Source organism: Sphaeramia orbicularis, chromosome 13, assembly GCF_902148855.1.
Source record: "Sphaeramia orbicularis chromosome 13, fSphaOr1.1, whole genome shotgun sequence".
Lineage (NCBI taxonomy): Eukaryota > Metazoa > Chordata > Actinopteri > Kurtiformes > Apogonidae > Sphaeramia > Sphaeramia orbicularis.
This window is the reverse complement of record NC_043969.1, coordinates 36,720,369-36,743,236: the sequence shown is the minus strand read 5'-3', so window position 1 is coordinate 36,743,236 and position 22,868 is coordinate 36,720,369. Positions and strand designations below refer to the sequence as shown.

Sequence of the window (22,868 nt, the reverse complement as noted above, 5' to 3'; positions counted from 1 at the left end):
TTTTTTCGTAAAAAACATAATCATTTGATTGACCATTTAATGCCATTTCAATGTGTTATAGATCACATTTCTGCGGTTTGTGGTTGATAGCCACAAAAAAATGCCCAAAGCCCATGCAACAGAGACGGTTACAGCTGCGGATGGCATGATGAGTGTTTCAGAAACCAAGTTGTGGTTGATGGTTTATTGCGGCATCGACGACCGCTGTTAATGTAACAGGTGTCGAAGGGTTGTCGCATTTCATAGGGGAATGTTTCAACCCCTACCCCTTGCAACTCCATTTCAAGGGGTAGAGCCAAGTGCAAGGGCAAAGGTGTAGGGGTAAGGGGGAGGGCCAAGGGGTGAATTGGGACTGGGCTGATGAGTCAGACTTCCCGTCTGACTCATGGGCTGTTTGGTCCTTGAAACGGAGATTTTTCAGGAGCACACTAAATGGAGGGATATGAGAAATCTCCCATAATTTATTTTGAATCATTGGCAAGATGGAGGTAAACACAGCAAAAAAGAGCAGTAGTGTGACGAAAGAAACACAAATGTACGTATTTTCTTCATCAACAACTTAATCATTTGATCGACCATTCAGTGCTGTTTCAATGTGATATATAGACTGTATTTCTACGTTCTGCAGTTGATAGCCACAAAAAGATGCCCAAAGCCCATGCAACAGAGATGGTTACATCTGTTTATAGTGGCATCAATGACCGCTGATGACGTAACAGGTGTCGAAGGGTTGTCCCATTTTATAGGGGAATATTTCAACCCCTACCCCTTGCAACTCCGTTTCAAGGGGTAGTGCCAAGTGCAAGGGCCAAGGGGTAGGGGTAAGGGGGAGGGCCAAGGGGTGAATTGGGATTGCTCCGTAGAGATGAACAACCAATCACTCTCACATTCACACCTATGGGTGATTTAGGGGCTGTTTACACGGCGCAGGATTCAGTCGACTCTGGGAAGATTTCATCGCGGATTAGCCTACTGTTAACATGGAAACGGTGCCTAGAGTGCCTGAATCCGGAAACTTTTGATACCAGGGTCCAGGGTGGAATGTTATCGATATGCTCCGCATTTCAGCTCCGTGTTAACGCGAATCGGAGCGTTCCGGGGTAAAATATGACGTCACCGAATGCGCGCGCAGCCAAGGACCGCCAGTTAACCCACTCCAGGCCAGTTGGTGGCGGTAATGCACCTCCAAGCTGGTTTGCCAGCCTCTATGACACAATAAAGCTGCAGAAAAAGACGGAACAACCACAGCAACAATGGCCGGTTTCAGAACAACATACGTGCTGCTAACTGTGCTCAGTTTGCTGTCGCTTCTCCACCAAAAGTTAGATTTACTGCGTCTACACTCTTACCAGCGGAGACGCATTTCTTATATCCGCCTCTTCTTCTTCTTCTTCTTCTCATTTAAAGGCTGTCTAAACCGGAAATCGTTTGTGCGCAGGCGCGTGTTTTACCGTCACTGTTTCACTACAGCTCTACATCGCCAGCCACTGGTCTGGCATGGCCACTACAGCGTATTCAGCCGTCCTCGTGGACTCATGTTAACGCAGATCGTTATCATAGCGGCTTCGTCTTAACGCGGAATGATTTTATAACGCAAAGGAGAAATCTTTGCGGAATTAGATCCTAATGTTGCCGTGTAAACGTACCCTTAGATTAACCTATTAACCCAGGGACCTCAAACTCATTTTCTTTCAGGGGCTGCATTCAGCCCGATTTGATCTCAAGTGGGCTGGACCTATGGTCATGAGCTTTGGGTCATGACCGAAAGGACAAGATCCCAGATACAAGAAATGAGCTTCTTCCACAGGGTGGCTGGATGCACCCTTAGGGATAGGGTGAGGAGCTCAGTCACCAGGGAGGAGCTCGGAGTAGAGCCGCTGCTCCTCCACATTGAGAGGAACCAGGTGAGGTGGCTCGGGCATCTGTTTCGGATGCCTCCTGGACGCCTCCCTGGGAAGGTGTTCCGGGCATGTCCCGCCAGGAGGAGACCTCGGGGAAGACCCAGGACACGCTGGAGAGACTATATCTCTCGGCTGGCCTGGGAACGCCTCGGGGTCCCCCCAGAAGAGCTGGAGGAGGTGTCTGGGGAGAGGGAAGTCTGGGCATCCCTGCTTAGACTGTTACCCCCGCGACCCGGCCCCGGATAAAGCGGAGGATAATGGATGGATGGATGGATGGATGGGCCGGCCAAGTAAAATTATTTGCATAATAGCCTATAAATAATGATATCTCCAAATTTTTGTCTTTGTTTTAGTGCAAAAAACCCCCCATTAAATTATGAAAATACTTACTTTTATGAACTATCCAAACAAAAAATTTGCATAACCTGAAAAAATTTAAATTTCTGGAGAAAAATAAGTGCCATTTTAACAAAATTATGCATCAACTTATCAGTTCTACATGTGCATTACGGATCGGGTCTACAAAGACACTAAACACTTAGTAACAGGCAGAAAATTGTTAAAATTGTGCTTGATTTTCTTCAGACATTTCAGGTTGTTCATATTTGTTCAGGTTATTCACATTTTATTGTTACAGGATAGTTTTTAAATGTATATATTTTCATAATTTAATGGGGTTTTTTTTGCACTAAAACAAAATTAACATTTGAAGTTGTCATTATTTATAGACATAATGTGATTTCTTTCCACATCAAAAAGAGAAGAAAACATGGAGTCCTTATTTTTTGTAGGTTATTATGTTATTTTACTTGAGATCATACTGGTCTGTACGTGGAACCTGAACTAAAATGCCTTAACTGTGAAAATTTTGCACTTTGCAAATTCATCTCATGGGCCGGATTGGAATCTTTGGCGGACCGCATCTAGCCCCCGGGCCGCATGTTTGAGACCCCTGTATTAACCTATTAGTACATGTCTTTGGATGGTGGGAGGAAGCCGGAGTACTTGGAGAGAACCGACACAAACCCAGGGAGAACAAGCAAACTCCACACAGAAAGGTCGCCCCCATCAGCTGGTGCGGAAATCGAACCCAGGACCTTCTTGCTGTGTCGCCATATGGCTTCATTCACTTCTGTGTATTCTTGGCTTTTATGAGTTGATCACTGCTCAGTAAGAAGTAAGCTGGAGAAATAAGAGGCCCTTTAAAAAGTTTACATAGATTTTAAAAGTAGTGCTTGTTAAATAAATTATGGATGGTGCGGGCATCTTTTCCAACCCCCACAGAGGCTCTTGTCTGATGATTTTTGCTAAAGCCAGGTAGGTGTGAGGAGGAGGAGGAGGAGAAGAAAAAGCATCTTTATGCAAGACTACATCCCTACTGTGCAATTTGTACAAGTGAGCTTCTAAAGAGGATACAGTATGTGCAGAACGGTCCCCACCCTGCCTCTTCCCTTCATTCCTCCCTGTCGACTGGATTCCTCTAACTTCCTTTCATTCCCCATTAATCCTTGATGGTGCCAACATTAGCAGATGACTTGTTAACTAAACTTCACATTTTGGCCAAGAGGGACATGGATGAAGCAGCGATGTTTGAATTAATAAGAGTGAGAAAAGATTTAAGAGAATGTGGAATTTGAGCCTTTAACTGATGAAACCTAAGCTAATACGATAGAAGATCACCCGCTGCATGAAAGAGGAAGGGACTTTTTTTTTTTTTTACCCAGCATCGACAGAATCTTCAATAATGCTGATTTTCAAGGTCTTAAATGCATCCAAATGTGTTAGTCAAAGCCCAGACCATCTATTAACCCTTTATTGAGCAAGTATTGAGTATTTTTGGTAATCTGCACACATTACAAGACAGTGACAGCAACAGTTACAGTCAGGCAACAGTCTCAGGTCCAATGTGGTCTACGGGGTCTATAAGGTCCACCTCTGCATGAACGGTCTTCCTACTTCCTTTCAGGCACAACAGTTGTTCCTTTTTCTGTTTTTCAGTTTTTTATTACCTCCGCCAAGGAGATTATGTTTTTGCCAGGGTTTGTTTGTTTGTTTGTCTGTCCGTTAGTGTGCAACATAACTCAAAAAGTTATGGACAGATTTTGATGAAATTTTCAGGGTTTGTTGGAAATGGGATAAGGAAGAAATGATTAAATTTTGGTGGTGATCGGGGGTGGGGGGGCCCACGGGGGGGGGGGGGCACAGACCAGAAAATTTCATCAAAATCTGTCCATAACTTTTTGAGTTATGTTGCACACTAACGGACAGACAAACAGACAGACAGACAAACAAACCGTGGCAAAAACATAACCTCCTTGGCGTGGGGGGGCCCACGGGGGGGGCCACTGATCAGCCTTGGTGGAGGTCTGCGCTCTCCGAGTGCTTCTAGTTTTTGTCTTGTTTCATTTTTTTCCCTATGTTTTGTATTATGTTTGCATCTGAAATAAACTATACTAAACTAGAAGCACTCGGAGAGCGCAGACCTCCGCCAAGGCCGATCAGTGGCCCCCCCCACCCCCGATCACCACCAAAATTTAATCATTTCTTCCTTATCCCATTTCCAACAAACCCTGAAAATTTCATCAAAATCTGTCCATAACTTTTTGAGTTATGTTGCACACTAACAGACAGACAAACAAACAAACAAACAAACAAACAGACAAACATACAAACAAACAAACCCTGGCAAAAACATAACCTCCTTGGCGGAGGTAACTAAACTAAATGGTGAGTAGTGTGGTTCAGAAAATCCAACTTCATTGTAGTAACCAAGGCACCTTCTCAATTTGTTTGTTTCAATGAAATGTGTATCTATGCAAAATTTCTAAGTGATAGGGTGAAAAGAAGGCAGTGCTCAAGGTGTCATCTTTCCTCTTACCATCCTACCTAGTCTTCTCCACAGTTCTTGTCTTTAGATCATTCACTATGGCATCCACATGACAAACTAATGAAATTTATTTGATTGGCTATGCTGACAGAGAGACTATTACAAGGTACAAATAATTACCAACTGTAAAGCAAGTATTGCAGCGTTTCCACCACCATTTGAAGGAGAGCAAATCCATCCGAAATGCCAGTCATGAGACAATTGACGAGCTCTTGGTTGTGTGGCAAAATGCATCTATTCCGACAACACTGAAGAAACATGCCATTGAAAAGCTGGAGAAAGTACATGATTGGCATGACAACTGGTTGCTGTTGAAGAAAAACAAACACAGAACCTCATTGTTACCTTGTTGTTACCAATTGTTACCAACCTAATTGTTTCCTTTTTTGTTTTGGATAATACAACTTAGCAAATGGTTATTTAATGTAGTTTGAGTCCGATTGACGCTCTTAGTTAATCATCTCAGAGAAAAGAAGTTCTCTAAAATTGTGATTATTTTTTATCAAAATAGGACAATATCGAAAATACATTGTGAGGTTGACCTATCTTGAGCACTGCCATTCACTGAATATATCAACCTAACACTTTGCAAAATAAAATGATGATGATGAAATTCTTTATTCAGTCACACAATAACTAGTGTCAACAACAGCACTTCACACATTACAAACATTACCAACAGGTTATGACTGAAAAGGCCCAGGCAGAAGCAAAATGCTTATATTAATGCCTGTCCTACATAACATATTCAACTACCCAGCATCCAATATAGGAAAAAGAAAAAGACAAAAAAAACAAAAAAACAGTGTATCCAAGCCAACAAACAAGCGAAACCTAAAAAGGCGAAAATAAACCAGAGAAATAGAAAACTTAACCACCAAATTAATGGTAATTTAATGTAGACTCAAAAATAAATAATTTAGCTATTGCTTGTTAGAGCTTAACAATTGCATCCTTCAAAAATTGCCTTACGTACCATTTTTTTAAATATCAAAAATGGGCAACACATTCTTAAATCCATACTGGCCTCACTCCATAGTTTAACTCCAACAACAGATATACATCTTCTTTTTGTCTCTTTTTTAGCTTTTTGTACAACAAATTTACAAGCATCTCGCAAATCATATTTAGACTCGTGTTGAGAAGAACCTTTGTACACAGACAGGGAGTAACTTTAATTTGGCTTTATACATTATTTGCATTATTTTATAGTAAACCAAATCATTAAATTTCATAATATGGGATTTTATAAACAGTTCATTAGTATGTTCATAGTAACCTGCCTTATTAATAATATGTATTGCTCGTTTTTGTAGGAGGACTATAGTATTTACAGTTGTTTTATATGTCGAGCCCCACACTCCCACAAAATATGACATATAAGGAAGTATAAGTGAACAATAAATTATATGTAGTGCCTTGTGGTTGAGTAAAATAAAGTGAAATTTGGAACAATTTGGGAAGGTGCCTAGACTTCTTTCATTGAATTTATTTTTTTCTCAAATTATTGGACCACCCTAATGGTGAGTGTACCTGCTTTGTTAAGTACCATGAAGTAATGGTACTAACGTAAGTAATGATGTTCAAAGGGATAATGTGGATGTGGGCAGGTGTCTGGATCAGCACTTATGTTGGTCTAATGTTTTAAAAATGTTGGTTTAATGCTCTAAAATACATTTTCCTTTCACCTTACATGTGTTTTTCTTGTATTTTTTTTTTTTTTTATTTACTTCTTGTATTTATTTACTTTTTTTGCCACTTACAAGTAAGGAAACAAATACAGCAACTTCATTGACCTTGCTTTTCTACATGACAACAAAAAATTTAGAAATTTTTCACAAAAGTAAGAAAGTCTTGTTAGATCCTCCAATAACACACTAAGGTTGAAATTTAGTCCCCTGTTCTTATCCCATAAAGGGGGTGAATGTCGCGTTGATATTCCAAATTCAACAGCAGGGGGAAGAATCCATGTATCATTCGTTCATTCGTTTTTCAATTTAAAACCAGTTATCAAAAAAACAAAAAGACCACTAATTTTTTTGTTTTTCATTTTCAAAACCACAATGAAAAACTGATAACGGCTCGTTTTTCCATTTCCCAATTTTGTGCTCAAATGAAAAATGGAAATAACGGAAAACGAACGTTTCATCCGATTTTGCTATTTTCAATATAGTTCAGTTGTCTGACCCGGAAGTAGTCATTGCTAGGGAAAAAATAAACAAAAGGAGTTTTCCGAATTAACGAGATACTGTTTTCTGAAAAAAATTAAATTCGGCTCTGTTTTTCTGAATTAATTAATTCAGAAAAACAGAGCCGAATTAATTTTTTTCTGTGAATGCAATACACTTCCGTACGTATCAAACAGCTGCTTAATTATAGCAAAATATTCCTCCAGTCCGGCCATGATTCCGTTTGTTTATTTTTTCCCTAGTAATGACTACTTCCGGGTCAGACAACTTAACTATACTGAAAATAGCTAAATCGGATGAAACAGTCGTTATCCATTTTTTCCCATTTTTCATTTGAGCACAAAATTGGGAAATGGAAAAACAAACCGTTTTCAGTTTTTCATTCTGGTTTTGAAAATGAAAAACAAAAAACGAGTCATTTTTTTGTTTTTTGATTTTTGGTTTTAAATTGAAAAACGAATGAACGAATGATACACGGATTGGGAAGCCTTGCACCAGATCACACTTACGACCAAAACCAAAAATGAATCAATGCTATATATCCACAAATTGTATCATTTACTGAATAAACGCTAAAGTTCATTGTTGGCACACATTTATATTAGGGTACTGTCAAGTTTTCTTCTTCAAACTAAAACTCATAGATGCTTATTTTCACAGGTGGTCAAAATAACACCGTGAATTACAATCTTCATGTGCTGCATCAGCTGATAGTTTACATTACAGCTCTGTTAGCTTAGCTCTGTTTTTAGACAGAAATCAGCCACAGTAAAACCACTAATCAACTGTTTTCTGTACAGTTTGTGTTGTCAGTAGCTGCACTAAAGATCTGTTTGGAATCGAACACACAAGGTCAGAACTGTCACAGTTTAGTCTGAACTGTCGATCAATGAATGGCAACTTAGCAAAGACAGTAACATCCCATAATAACTTTATACCATCATAAGCCCCAGATTCAAACTCGCTCACGTAAAAAATGCTGCCATCTGAGCATCAAACTCCGTTCTTTTACTTTACACAGTGCTTCGATCTTTTAACACTGACTTTCTTTGACTATAAAAGTTTTTACAGGGTGGGGAAGCAAAATTTACAATATTTTGAGGCAGGGATTGAAAGACAGTGTATGACCAATTAGTTTATTGAAAGTCATGAGAATTTATTTGCCACAAGAAAATTGACATAATAGAAAATGTTTTTATTCTATGTGTCCTCCTTCTTTCTCAATAACTGCCTTCACACGCTTCCTGAAACTTGCGCAAGTGTTCCTCAAATATTGGGGTGACAACTTCTCCCATTCTTCTTTAATAGTATCTTCCAGACTTTCTCGTAATAGTTTTGCTCATAGTCATTCTCTTCTTTCCATTCTAAACAGTCTTTATGGACACTCCAACTATTTTTGAAATCTCCTTTGGTGTGACGAGTGCATTCAGCAAATCACACACTCTTTGACGTTTGCTTTCCTGATTACTCATATGGGCAAAAGTTTCTGAAAAGGTATGGATAATAGTGTTAGGTATGATTATGACATCAATATATGTTTGGTTTCAAAACAATTGACGTAGTGCCTGCTGAGAAAAAACAACTAAATGTTCATTGTAAATTTTGCTTCCCCACCCTGTAGTGGTTTTAGTTAGTTAGTTAGTAAGTTATTCATCTGTTTAACAGAACATAATATTTACATACATACAGTTTGGATTTCTATATTAAACATGGGTGAAAAGGCGTAGGCTGAAGCAACAACTTATTTATGCCTATTCTTTTTATTAGATGGAAAGTTGCAGAAACAAAACAAGATAACAAGATGCCAGTTTTAAACAATAATATAAAAAAACAAATAATATAATCTAAGCAAAATCTTACATTTATACTGATAATTAGCTCACTTTATTGTATATTTATTGAATACCTTAGTTTTAAACATCCTTTTAAATGGTAGTAACTGATGTGCACGTGTTGGTTTTCACCCCATCTGGTCACTTTCTGATGCTTTGGTCAAAGATCCTGTCACCTTAATATCACGATTACGATTGCTCAGTACTCCCTCTAGTGGTCACATAAATCCCTTGGCCAATTGTTTTAAATGGTAATATGGTTATATAGCGCATTTTATCCACCTTCAAGGCGCCCAAATACACCAGTGGGCATCTGCCAGACCCCACTGGGAGTTCAGTGTCTTGCCCAAGGTCACTTCGACATATGAACAATCGGAGCCAATATTTGAACCGCCGACCCTTTGGTCATTGGACGACTCGCTCCACCAACTGAATCAAAACCCTAAATAAATATTAAAAAAATAAATAAATAATAAATAGCAAATACATTCAGTTCATATCTCTACAATCCAATACATTGGCATCTTTGACAGAACCTCAGCGCTCTATATTCCAAACACTAATGATAATTTTAGATCATTTTTTTTAAAATATCTGAGAGTATAGATACTACATATAGCCTCTTTAAATGCAACACTTGAGTTCGGTGTTCGATTTCAGATAAACAAACACCACATCGTGTGCTGTGTGAATTCTGGTGCATAGGGCTCAAGTGCACAGCTCTTAGATATTTATTTTACTAAATAAATTGAAAAACAACAGTAGGAGATCATGACTGTGTAGACCACTTCATGGATATCAATGCCCTCTTGCATTAATCAGAATTATTAACATAATATCTAGCATAAGCAATCAGCCCAGCTACAGTTCAAGTGTCGGGCTATCTGTGCTGATTCTTACTAATTCATCTCTGACCTTACTCAAAAACAACTTATTGCCTTGCAGCATTTATGTAATCAAGAGAAACATGGCATTGGGGGGAAAAAAAAAAAGGAGGAAAACATGAGAAAGATCCTCAAGCATTCTTCAAAAAATGCATATTAGTATGTCTTTCTATATTCCAAGGACTGACCTATTTCATGGTATTAGCCTTAAGCAGTCTTCATGATAGAAGCCCAGTGGTTTTTGTCTCCCAGATATTTTTTTCTCCCCTCCGTGACGCCGCTAGAGTTTAAGAGGCGTACACATGAAAAGGTAAGTTCTAACACCATGAATAATGCACATTGTTTGCTGGAGAATCTGAAGCAGCCGTAAATATCAGATTCACATAATGCTCAGCAGTGACTCCAGGATAATTGCCAGCTTGAGCTGAGTAAAATGCATGAAGGCAAAAATATGATGTTCACAAACAAAGCCTAATGTTGGGGAGAAACCCGAAAAAAATGGATACAATCCCCAGACACAAAGATCTAGACTTCTTTTGAAAGCAGCCAAATGTGATCACTTTCTGGATGCCGCATTAAAAAGCTAATCATAATAATGAAAAGATACTAAATTATAGAGCAGCGGTTAAAGCTGAGAGGCCCAGACCAGGGAGATGGTGGCTTTTTGCCAGAACACTCAGGCCTCTTTCATGACAACACACTTAAACCTCATTAGAATTGCTTTAAAGGAGCCTCTCACTGGAAATTCTATTCTGGGCTAATTAAACTGATTTGTGAAGTCAGAAATGAAACATAAAAAGGGACAAAGCCTGAATTCAGGGACTTGTACTTCACCATATTTTTCAATTTAATGCAAATAGGTTGAGTGTGCACCTAATTCTTTGCATAAACAACTATAATTGTCAGGTATAGAGAGAAAGTTGCAACCCTTTTAACATAGTTTTAAACAATTTCTAAAGGCAAAGTTTGATAAAGTTTTTGCTTGTGTTTGTAAACAGATATATTCAAACTCCTCCTTTTCACTCAGCAAACGAGGAAGTGAGAGCAGTGGTTGAATGAGAAAACAGCCTTGAAATAGATCAAATAAACTAATTCTAATTGTGTCATTGTGGTTATATCCTAAAGAAAAAAACATGAATAAATACACCATTGACTCCACTAAATTCTAAGCTCAAACTTCCTATTATTCTGTATGTGTCACTGAAGGCTCCTACAGACTGAGATTTCAACAGTCTTAAAACTTTATTTATGTTTACATTATGCAACAAGGATATAATAAACCTGTATACGACACGTACAGTTGTGCTCATAAGTCTACATGCCTTAGCAGAATTTGTGATTCTTTGGCCATTTTTCAGAGAACATGAATTTATAATACAAAAAACTTTTCTTTCACTTGTGGCTAGTGGTTGGGTGAAGCCATTTATTATCAATATGTTTGCACTTTTTACAGAAACTATCCAAATGACCCTGATCAAAAGTTTACATTACATAGTTCTCCGGGTGTGATTTGTCCAAAAACCTGGGGGGGGGGTATTTATTTATTTATTTTTGTCGGAGCCGGGGGGTGGGGGTGGGGGTAGCAGTTATATACATAGGGATGCGGTCCATAACTAATGTAACTAACACTGGCATGAAACAAAAGTGAAACTTTACATACTTTCAACATCCGACTTCTGGGTTCTATTCCTCCCTTATACAGTGGACTTTACACGAAATTTTCACATCTTCTAACCTGTATCCACTGGACCCCCTCCACTGTTCTATGGGCCCCCTACAAATGCTAGGCCCCTTGACTTTGTCACGTTTAACCCCCCTTTACGGCGCCTCAGTGCATGGGGATGTTCGCGAATTCTGAGACTGCCGACAGTTCGGTTCAGGTGAACGTTAGTGCCAGTAATGTAGGAGATAATATAGGTGTAAGAAAATGGTCACAACCTGCCTGTTATTTTAATTGGTTGGTTGTCGTCCCCCCCTCCCCCAGGATGAAATTCATTGAGCAGAAGTAGGGATGTAAAAACCAGAGGGGGGGGGCTGATCTTCTTAATCCTCTGTAGTTGTGGATGAGGTTCTTTATTTTCTCAGATGGTAAAGCTGTCCATTCTTCTAAGCAAAACATCTTCATTTCCTTAAATATTGTGGGTTTTCTTGCATGAACCGCATGTTTGAGACCTCCCCAAAGTGGCTCAATGACATTGAGGTTAGGAGCCTGAGATGGACACTCCTTCACCTTCACTTTTTTCTGCTGTAGCCGGTGACAGGCGAACTTGGCCTTGTGTAACTTTTTTCTACAAGTGGTATTTCAAAAAACAAACAGAGATCTTTAGCTAAAAAATTAGCCCACTTGACAAATGATGTGTGCAAATTTACTTTTTAATGTTGATGTTCACGTTCACTTGATCAGACCCATTAGTGATCCATTATTCATTCACTCTCTGGTGGTGGTAATCTACATGTGTAGCAGATGGGCAGGCTGATGGAAGCGAGGCTGCCAATCTGCACCAAACGGCCCCTCTGACCATCACCAAACATTCACATGCATTCATGCACCAGTGTGAGGGACACTGGAGGCAAGGTGGGTGAAGTGCAGCACATGACTAGGATGGAGTGGGATTTAAACCACCAACCTTTTGGTTATTGAACTACCTCCTAAGCCGCAGCCCTAACATGATAAAATATTGCGGTTTGTAATCTCTTTCCTGCTCAGAGGTTACATATACACAGATCAGCCATAACATTGTAACCACTGACAGGAGCAGAAGTGGTAATAATATAGATTATTTCATTACAATGGCACCTTTCACTGGGTTGGATATATCAGGCAGCAAGTGAACATTTAGCCCTCAAAGCTGATGTGTTGGAAGCAGGAAAATGTTAATTTGTAAGGACTTGATTGACTTTGATTGTAACGGTGATGGCTGGGTCAGAGCATCTCCACAACTGCAGGTCTTGTTGGGTGTTCCTGGTCTGCAGTGGTTAGCACCGACCAAAAATGGACAAAGGAAGGACATCCTGGCCTTCTTTGATTGGCTGAACCAAACTTATAAGGGTCTTTTAAGTTTGATTCCTCCTTATTTGTGCATTTTATTGCAGAAAACAAGCAGCTGCTATGCCTTGAGTTCTTGCACTACACTTGTTTTATCTGTTCCTCGGGTACGGACTGAATTTGGGTGAAGAGCTTTCAGCATTGCCGCCCCCTCGGCATGGAATATGATACAGACTGAAGTGAAACTCTATGAAATTATTCCACTTGGAGCCTTCCGTTCTATCCTGAGGGACAGACAGCTTGAGACCATTGGACAGTGTATGTGTTTTACATTTCAAATTATTGTTTGTTGTTGTGTTATAGCTCCAGCACTTCTTGTTGAAAACACTATTGCAGCGCTAAAATTGTATGTTTTAATCGACACTGTCACTTCCTCGTAACTGTTCTTATGACGTGTGCTGCTGACCTCTTGGCCAGGTCGCCCTTGTGAAAGAGATCTTCATCTAAATGGGTTTTATCTGGTTAAATAAAGATTAAAAAAATAAAAGTGGGTGACATGGTGGTGCAGTGGAGCACTAGTGCCTCACAGCAAGAAGGTCCTGGGTTCCATTCCAACGCCAGTCGATGGGGGTGGGACCTTTCTGTGTGGAGTTTGTAAGTTCTCTCCAGTTACTCTGGCTTCCTCCCACCATCCAAAGACATGCACTGATAGGTTAATCTAAATTGTCCATAGGTGTGAATACGAGAGTGATTGTTTGTCTCTATATGTCAGCCCTGTGATGAACTGGTGACATGTCCAGGGTGTACCCCACCTTCACCCATAAGTCGCTGGGATTGGCTCCAGTGACCCCCGTGACCCTAGTGAGGATAAAGCGGGTTCAGAAAATGAATGAATGAATAAAAAATAGGACCAATGGCCCTGTAGCTTACCGGCCAAATGAAAAGCTTTGGGAAATGTATCCAGATGCCATTTATTATCACCCAGTTCTGTGTATTTATTATATTACAGAAAGAGCCCATGTTTTGGTCATATTCCAATCAGATCTGTAAAAAATCAAATTCCAACTTGATATCATTGATACTTACTGATTTATTGCATCAATCCACTTCCTATCTCTTATAATGGGAAAATTTCACATCGCACCAAATCCAGAATCAGATCCAGATCCAAATAATTTCAATACCTTGTGTTGACATCATCATAAAGAAGCTGGATACCAAGTTTGAAGTCAATCAGAACTGTAGTTTTGGAGAAGAAGACGATTGAAAATTTTTCCCCATAAGAGCCCATGTTAAATTTTCCGTAAGTTCCCGGATCCAGAAGAAGATCCTGATCAGCATGTGGACATTATGTTTCGGTCATCTCCCCATCAGGGCTGGACTGTAGAAATTTACACTTGATATCATTTATATTTACTGAGTTATTGCATCGATCCACTCCCTATCTCTTATAATGGGGAAATTTTTCAAAAGTCGCACCAAATCCAGAATCAGATCCAGATCCAAATAATTTTGCTAACTTTTGTTGACATCGCAAAGAACTGTATACCAAGTTTGAAGTCAATCAGAATTGTAGTTTCGAAGAAGAAGATGATTGAAAGTTTTGTAACGGATGACAGACAACAACAGATGACCGGCTGGTAAGCTAAGAAAACTAGAAAAGCACTCAGAGAGCACAGACCTCCACCAAGGCAGACCCCCCCCCCGAGCACCACCAAAATTTTGTCATTTGTTCCTTGTGCCTGTATTAACATTTCCTGAAAATGTCATCAAAATCCTCCCATAACTTTTTGAGTTATCTTGCTAACAGACAAACAAACCAACCCAGATGAAAACATAACCTCCTCTGTTCTTTGATGGAGGTAAAAATAAAAAAAATCCTAATCTCAGGTCAATTGATCATCTGTAGGAGGTGTTGGACAAATAAGTCTGATCCATGTCCAAGTCCACCTCTCTACTTCCAGGACTTCAGGGATCTGCTGTTAACGTCTTGGTCCAGATACCAAAGCACACCTTCAGAGGTCTGGTGGAGTCTAGGCCTGGGGTCAGAGCTGGTTTTGTGGAAAAAGGGGAACCTATGCAATATTAGACTGGTGGTGCTCCCATAGATGCTCTGTTGTTTTGATCCAGTTGTTGTTCTTTAGATATTTTTAGTTGGTACGACCTACTTTACATTGGGAATGGAATCTCTACTCTTGCCCGTTTTGCTGTTTCTAACACCTCACCTTTCAGGGCTAAATGTTCACTTTGCTGCCTAATATATCCCACCCACTGACAGGTCCCATTGGAAGGAGATAATCCATATTATTACCACTTTGCCTGTCAGGGGTTAGAATGTCATGGCTCGGTGTGCATCATATGACTGCTTGAACTCCTCGCTCTTCTTAGAAACGTTGAAGCTGGCGTGAACATATGGCGACCTAGATGTAGCGTCGACGTGATGGAGTCGCCCCACAGAGGTGACTCAGGCTTTGAATCCCAGGTGTAAGTGAGAGGAGCAGAAAGAGGAGAAAGCCATGTAATCAGAGTCACTTCCTTTGCTTGTATTGTTCCACCCACGCATGCTACGTGATGCTCTTATCGGCTGCAGGTGCAAACTTTCTGCCGGAAGGTCGACGCCCAAAAATGTCCCAAACACAACAAAACAAGAAGAAAATAGAAAATACCAACAGAGGGCAAGGTCTCTGCAGGCGAATACAGCACAAAACACTGCCAAAAGGCCAAAAGTGATGGTTTAGAAGGAGTCTGTAAAGTGTTTTTTTTAAGGTGTATAGCAGGGGTGTCAAACTCATTTTAGTTCAGGGGCCACATTCACCCCAATATGATCTCAAGTGGGCCGGACCAGTAAAATAATACCAGTGAAAAAAGTAAAATTACATTATGATAATGTTTATACCTACATAGTTTCCTTAAAAATATGAATAACGTGAACAACTTGAAATATCCTAAGAAAAACAAGTGCAGTTTTAACAATATTCTGCATCAGTTTTTCATTTATACATGTGCATTACAACTTACATTACAATTACAAATACACAAAACATTTAGTAACAGGTATAATAGTGATAAAATTGCATTTACTTTTGTCAAGACATTTCATGTTGTTCATATTTCTTCAGGTTATTCACATTTTTTGTAAAAGGATAGTTTGTTAATGGAAACATTTTCATGTAGTTTTCCTTTTTTTTTTAACCTAAAACAAAGATAAAATCTGCAGTTGTCATTATTTATGACAGTATTTTTCTGGTCTGACCCAGTGGAGATCTAATTGGTTTATACAGGGTGGGGAAGCAAAATTTACAATATTTTGAGGCAGGGATTGAAAGACAGTGTATGACCAATTAGTTTATTGAAAGTCATGAAAATTTATTTGCCACAAGAAAATTGACATAACAGAAAATGTTTTTATTCTATGTGTCCTCCTTCTTTCTCAATAACTGCCTTCACACGCTTCCTGAAACTTGCGCAAGTGTTCCTCAAATATTGGGGTGACAACTTCTCCCATTCTTCTTTAATAGTATCTTCCAGACTTTCTCGTAATAGTTTTGCTCATAGTCATTCTCTTCTTTCCATTATAAACAGTCTTTATGGACACTCCAACTATTTTTGAAATCTCCTTTGGTGTGACGAGTGCATTCAGCAAATCACACACTCTTTGACGTTTGCTTTCCTGATTACTCATATGGGCAAAAGTTTCTGAAAAGGTATGGATAATAGTGTTAGGTATGATTATGACATCAATATATGTTTGGTTTCAAAACAATTGAGATAGTGCCTGCTGAGAAAAAACAACTAAATGTTCATTGTAAATTTTGCTTCCCCACCCTGTATGTGTATGTATGGAACCTGAAATAAAATGATTTTTATACCATTGATTGTTAATATCTTCAGTGTAAGTTTTGCATTTCACAAATTCATCCTACGGGCCAGATCGGACCCTTTGGCGGGCTGAATTTGGCCCCCAGGCTGCATGTTTGACACCTGTGGTGTATAGCCTTTAACATTTCCTCAAATATTATTTATTTGGTTTTGTCATTACTTATTATTTATATGTGTGTTTTCCATCTATGAGCATCTCCCACATTAACGTTGCATTGTGCTGAAGGACAATAGAATCCATCATTGCCACACTCAAAAATCATTAAGTATGCATTCTGACATTATGAGAATCCCCTAATTTAGTCACTTTTGCATAGTGACAGTATTATGTGCTTAAATCCTCGTTAGAATTAGCATGCAGAGTGGAGTAGTGATATAGCGTGGGTTATCAGAAAAGTCCTAGACATTGGCCCTGGACTGGTAATTGCAGTTTTCATCATGTTTTGGACTCAATGACATTCAAAAGAAGATGACATTAGATTAGTCATATGTGTAATGTCGACAGTATTTACCCTCATGGAGTTGGAGCGTCCGTTGAAGGGTTGACGCTCTGTGAAGAACTCGGTATTGTGGTCCAGTCGTCCATGACCTCCATACAGAACCTCATCTGAATCCAGCTTGATTTTGTATCTGACAAAGAAGAGGGTTAAGGATGCGATAGCAGTGGGAAAGTAGATTATAAGATCTAGGACATAAGAAGCACAAGAAGAGGTTTTTATCACTAGTGCTTTTGGTGTGGAAAGTTGGTTTAGCAGCGCTCAGCAGCTTTATACTCATTGAAATCCTCACATCCATCAGCATTCATCACCCCCTCACAGTAGAGTGAAGTGACAGTGCAGAGCAGTAACAAAGAGAACGCTGCCGGAAATTTACATAAATACAAAAGTGATTCAGCCATCCAGCCTGCCTGTCTAATTTACCTAATTCAATGCATAAATAATGAATTTCAGCAAAAAAAAAAAAAAAAAAAAAAGGAAAAAAAAAGTGATCCAAATGAGTGACAACAAACACACACAAATAACGTGTCTAAAAAAAGACAGTCAACCCTCTGGGATTTGTTCGTATTTATTGTTTTACAACTTTAAGTCACAGTGGAATACTTAGGCATCTGACAATGATCAAGAGAAAACACTCATTAAAATCAAAGTAAGAGCAAATTACTGCAAATTGATCACAATTAACTCAATGCATAATGCAGAAAATAAACAGACTAGATATTGATTTTTTTTTTTTTTCAACTGAATTTGTAGTTTTTGCAACAGTGCCGAGTAAAGATGAATCTGTAGTTGTCAGGTTTGCTTAAAAAAAAAAAAAAAAAAAAAAAAAAAAATCGCAAATCTCCAAGCTCACCATCTTCTAAACTTCCATTCTGATGCACAAATGCGAAACAATAAAACACATCCTAGTAGTGGAATAGTTTTAATGGCATTGCATCTTTCTTTGCAGCACTAAGAGAATTAAAAAAGAAAAGAAAAAAAAAAAGTAACTGCTTTCTGTCATGTATAGAAAAGATGTGTTTACTACGTCAGTCGGAAGTGAAGGAGTAAGAAGGGCTCCTCTCCATCACTTTTTCTTCATTTGTTTGCACAGTCTCTCTGCTGTGCTTCCTCCATAAAAGTATTCCCAGTTTATGAAATATGTCAAAATGAAAATATGAGATGCTGCATGGAATATAAAATGTAAATCATTTATAGGCTCCAGTGAAGAACTGGGCATACACTCCAAGTTGGATGTTTACATTTTCTTTTTACAAACTGCATTCATACTCACAATATCTGAATGTTGCATCAAAATATATATATATATATATATATATATATATATATATAATTTTATTTTATTTTTTTCCTCTCTTGACCTTGGTATTTTAGTTGGCTTAGTAAGCTTTCAGACCAACAGTAAAGATCATTTTTATTTTCACATTTGTTTATTAGATCAAATTGACAACTCTATGCACTCAGAACTGCCTTTAAACCATAAAGGCCCAGTGCTCCTTTTATGTCAGTTCCCAATTTTTTTTTTTTTCTAAATCTAACCTTTCTTAAGTGATTTATCACCATTTATTATATTATCCTCTGTATTTTGTGTTTTTATTAATATAAACCAGGTATTTTCCTCTATTTAATTTACTGATCATGAAGATGTTCATTACGGAGCCCAAAAGGGGACGTTGAGAGAAAAAAAAATTAAAGAAAAAAAAAAATCGGGTCAAGTTTTGTGAGATCTCGCAATACTTTTGATAGGATTAGTGGATCAACAGGTATTAAACCAGTGGTTCCTAACCTTTTATGGCTCATGACCCCAATTTAACATCACAAATTTCTGGAGACCTCAGACCTTATGATCATGTAATAGTTTGCTATACTATTTTGCAAATAATTTTAGACGAGAAAAGCCAGGTGTAGATTACTGCACAAAGTGAGAATTTGATTTTCCTTGGTCAGGATATGTACAGTCAGTCCAGCTTGGATTTACAAGGCTGACAATTAATACTGAACAAACAAGAACTCAAACTATGAATTGTGAAAGAGCTGCAGCATCTGAAACTGACCACAATTAACATTTGACAGATAAACAGTACCACAGTGCTTCAGTTTCAGCTTCACAGATTGTCATGTCTTTTATGGATTGGGATTGTCTCTGTCAACTCACCATATATTTTTTATGAGTAAGTTTTTTTTGTTTTGTTTTGTTTTTTTATCAATTACTAGAAATTTCAGGTAACCCCATTTGAATTCCAGGCGACCCCAAATAGGGTCCCGACCCCAAGGTTGAAAAACACTGGATTAACCCATAAGGACCCAAACATCCACTGGCAAACAGTATTATTTACTGATACACAGGTGTCAAACATGCGGCCCGGGGGCCAAAACCGGCCCGCCAAAGGTTCCAATCCGGCCTGCGAGATGAATTTACAAAGTGCAAAATGCAAAAATTACCCTGAAGATATTAACAGTCAAGGGTATCAAACTCAAAAATAACAGCTTAATAACCTATAAATAATGACTCCAAATTTTCTTCTCAGTTTAATGTAAGAAAAATAATGACATTATGCCTCTAAATAATGGCAACACCAACTTTTTCTCTTTAATTTATTGCAAAGGACGTTAAATTCTGATATCCTTTAACAATAAAATGTCAATAACCTGAACAAATATGAACAACCTGAAATGTCTAAAGAAAAATAAGTGCAATTTTAACAATATTCTGCCTGTTGTGTGTTTTGGTAGATCTGATCTGTAATGCACATGTAGAAATCATAAGTTGAGGCATAATATTGATAAAATGGTACTTATTTTTCTTCAGAAATTTCATTTTTTTCCTTTTATTCACATCTTTTTTGTTTTGGATAGAAATAGTTTCATCATTTCATGTTATTTTTTTGCATATAAAAGATTTAGAGTTGTCATTATTTATAGGTTATTATGCTATTATTTTACTGGAGATCAAATCGGGCTGAATGTGGCCCCTGGAAGAAAATAAGTTTGACACCCCTGCTCTAAAACATAGAGAAAAGATTGGATTTGACATTATTTCTACATTTTTCTATTATAATTTTACCTGTTTGGCCCACTTCAGATCAAATTTAGTTGAATGTGGCCCCTGAACTAAAATGAGTTTGACACCCCTGTACTGATAGAACAAGTTTAATTTTCTGTTGATCCACTAATCCTATCAATACATGTAAATAATTGGTGTAAAATGCAGTTCGTCATCTTTTCATGACCCATCTGGACGTTCAAAGGCTCCGTAGTTACCATGGAAACACCGTCATCTTCTACAACATTGATTCACCAGTAAAATCCATGGAGTTGGATCAATGGCAGCATATATTTTTTATTAGTATGTTTTTTTTTTAATCAATTACTAAAAATCTCAGATGACCCCATTTGAATTCCAGGCCCGATCCCTAGGTTGAAAAACACCGACTTAAGTGTTAAACTGTAAAAGTGAGCCTCCATACGACACAGTGCACTGGTTTTTATAAGAAATTTCATTTTCAGTAGATGTATTCGGCACCTATTTTGAAAAATGGTCATCATCTTGGATTTTAAAGTGGCCAGTCAGGTAGATTTACTGCCCCTGTCTTTTTTTTTTTTTTTTTTTTTTTAACTTTTTATCAATAACTAGACATTTCAGGTGACCCCATTTGAATTCCAGTCGACCCCATGTGGGGTACCGACCCCAAGGTTGAGAAATACTGCCTTACGAGCTCCATAGTTCATAAAAATTTAGATTAGTTTCAATTAGTTTAAAGTTGCGGAAAGAAAGTTAAAGAAAATGTGACTTTCTCAGGTAAATCTATCATTAACTGAACATAAAGCGAGCACATCCATCCACCGTCATTGATCCAACTCCATGGGTTTTACTGGTGAATCAATGTTGTAGCAGATGACAGTGTTTCCATGGCAACTAAAGTGCCTCTGAACGTCCAAATGGGTCATATCTGATGACAAACTGTATTTTACACCAAATATTTAGATGTACTGATAGGATTAATGGATCAACAGGTAGGTACTTCTGGTTGGGGACGGATGTTTGGGTCTTTATGGGTTAAATGGTGTAAACTTTTATCAGTCACATGGGTTTGACTCAGTGCAGGAGTGTTTTGGTCCATTCCTGTCAGGTTTTGTGAGGCTTGCACCATCCTGCCTTTTCAGTTCAGACCCACAATTGTTTTAGATCAGGGGTGTCAAACTCATGTTAATTCAGGGGCCACATTTAGCAAAATTTGATCTGCAGTGGGCCGAACCAGTAAAATAATAACACAAAAATATAGAAATAATGTCAACTCTAAACTTTTCTCTGTGTTTTAGAGCAAAAAAAAAGTAAATTTACGTTATGAAAAGGCTTACATCTACAAACTATCCTTTCAAAAGATGTGATTAACATGAACAAACTGAAAAAATGAGTGTAATTTTAACAATATTCTGCCTCAGTTTATCATTTACACATGTACATTATAACTTACAGATCACAGTGGATCTACAAATACACAAAACATTTAATAACAGGCAGAATATTGTTAAAATTACACTTACTTCTCTTAAGACATTTCAGGTTGTTCACATTTGTTCAGGTTATTCACATTTTTTGTGAAATTACACTTTGTTTTAGTGTAAATACATGAAAATATTTACATTTACAAAGAGAAACATTTGGAGTTGTCATTGTTTTTATGTTATTATGATAGTATTTTACTGGTCTGACCCACTTGAGATTGAATTGGTCTGAATGTGGAACCTGAACTAAAAGGATTGTTAATATTTTAGTGTATTTTTTGCATTTCACAAATTCATCCAAAGGGCCGGACTGGACCCTTTGGCGGGCCAGATTTGGCCCCCGGGCCACATGTTTGACACCTGTGTTCTAGATTAAGGTCAGGGCTTTGTGATGGCCACTTGAAGCCATTTAGTTTCCTGGCCTTCAGCTGTGTTTTTTCCACTGTGGAACTATGCTTAGGGTCATTGTCCTGATCACACATCCATTACACTTGCAGGTTGACATCTACAGAACCCACACAATTCTCCTTCTGATGCCACTGGTTTGAAGAAGTGCACCATTCCTTGATTAGTTAAAACAATCCCATAACATGATGCTCCACTACTTGCGCTTCACAGTTGCGATGCTAATCTTTGTGTTACAAGCCTCACCCGTCGTCCTCATTAAATATTGTTGATCATTACTATGTTAAAAATAAACTAGCGTAACATACTGTATGTCAGGGGTGTCAAACTCATTTTAGTTCAGGGGCCACATTCAACTAAATTTGATCTGAAGTAGGCTGAACAGGTAAAATTATAATAGAATAATGTATAAATAATGTCAAATCCAATCTTTTCTCTATGTTTTAGAGCGAAAAAAGTAAAATTGCCTTATGAAAATGTTTACATCTACAAAATATCCCTTCAAACAATGTGAATAAAATGAACAAACTGAAAAAAAAGTGTAATTTTAACAATATTATGCTTCAGTTTATCATTTACACATGTACATTATAACTTACAGATCACAGTGGATCTACAAAACATTTAATAACAGGTGGAATATTGTTAAAATTGCATGTACTTCTCTTAAGACATTTCAGGTTATTCAGATATTTTTGCAATATTATACTTGGTTTTAGTGTAAATACATGAAAACATTTACATTTACAAAGAGAAAATTTTGGAGTTGAGTATTTATAGGTTACTATGACCCACTTGAGACTGACTTGGTCTGAATGTGGAACCTGAACTAAAATAATTGTTAACATCTTAGTGTAATTTTTGCATTTCACAAATACATCCCAAGGGCTGGACTGGACCCC

The 22,868-nt window shown here is 38.1% G+C and overlaps 1 protein-coding gene across 1 annotated transcript in view; it reads right to left on the bottom strand.

Moving 5' to 3' along the window:
- gbe1b (glucan (1,4-alpha-), branching enzyme 1b) overlaps nucleotides 1-22,868 on the bottom strand; it is a 323,593-nt gene that overhangs the window by 22,680 nt on the left and 278,045 nt on the right. The window contains exon 15 of the mRNA XM_030152339.1: nucleotides 17,071-17,188. Coding sequence (XP_030008199.1) covers nucleotides 17,071-17,188 — 118 coding nt within the window. The remainder of the gene's footprint in view (nucleotides 1-17,070; nucleotides 17,189-22,868) is intronic.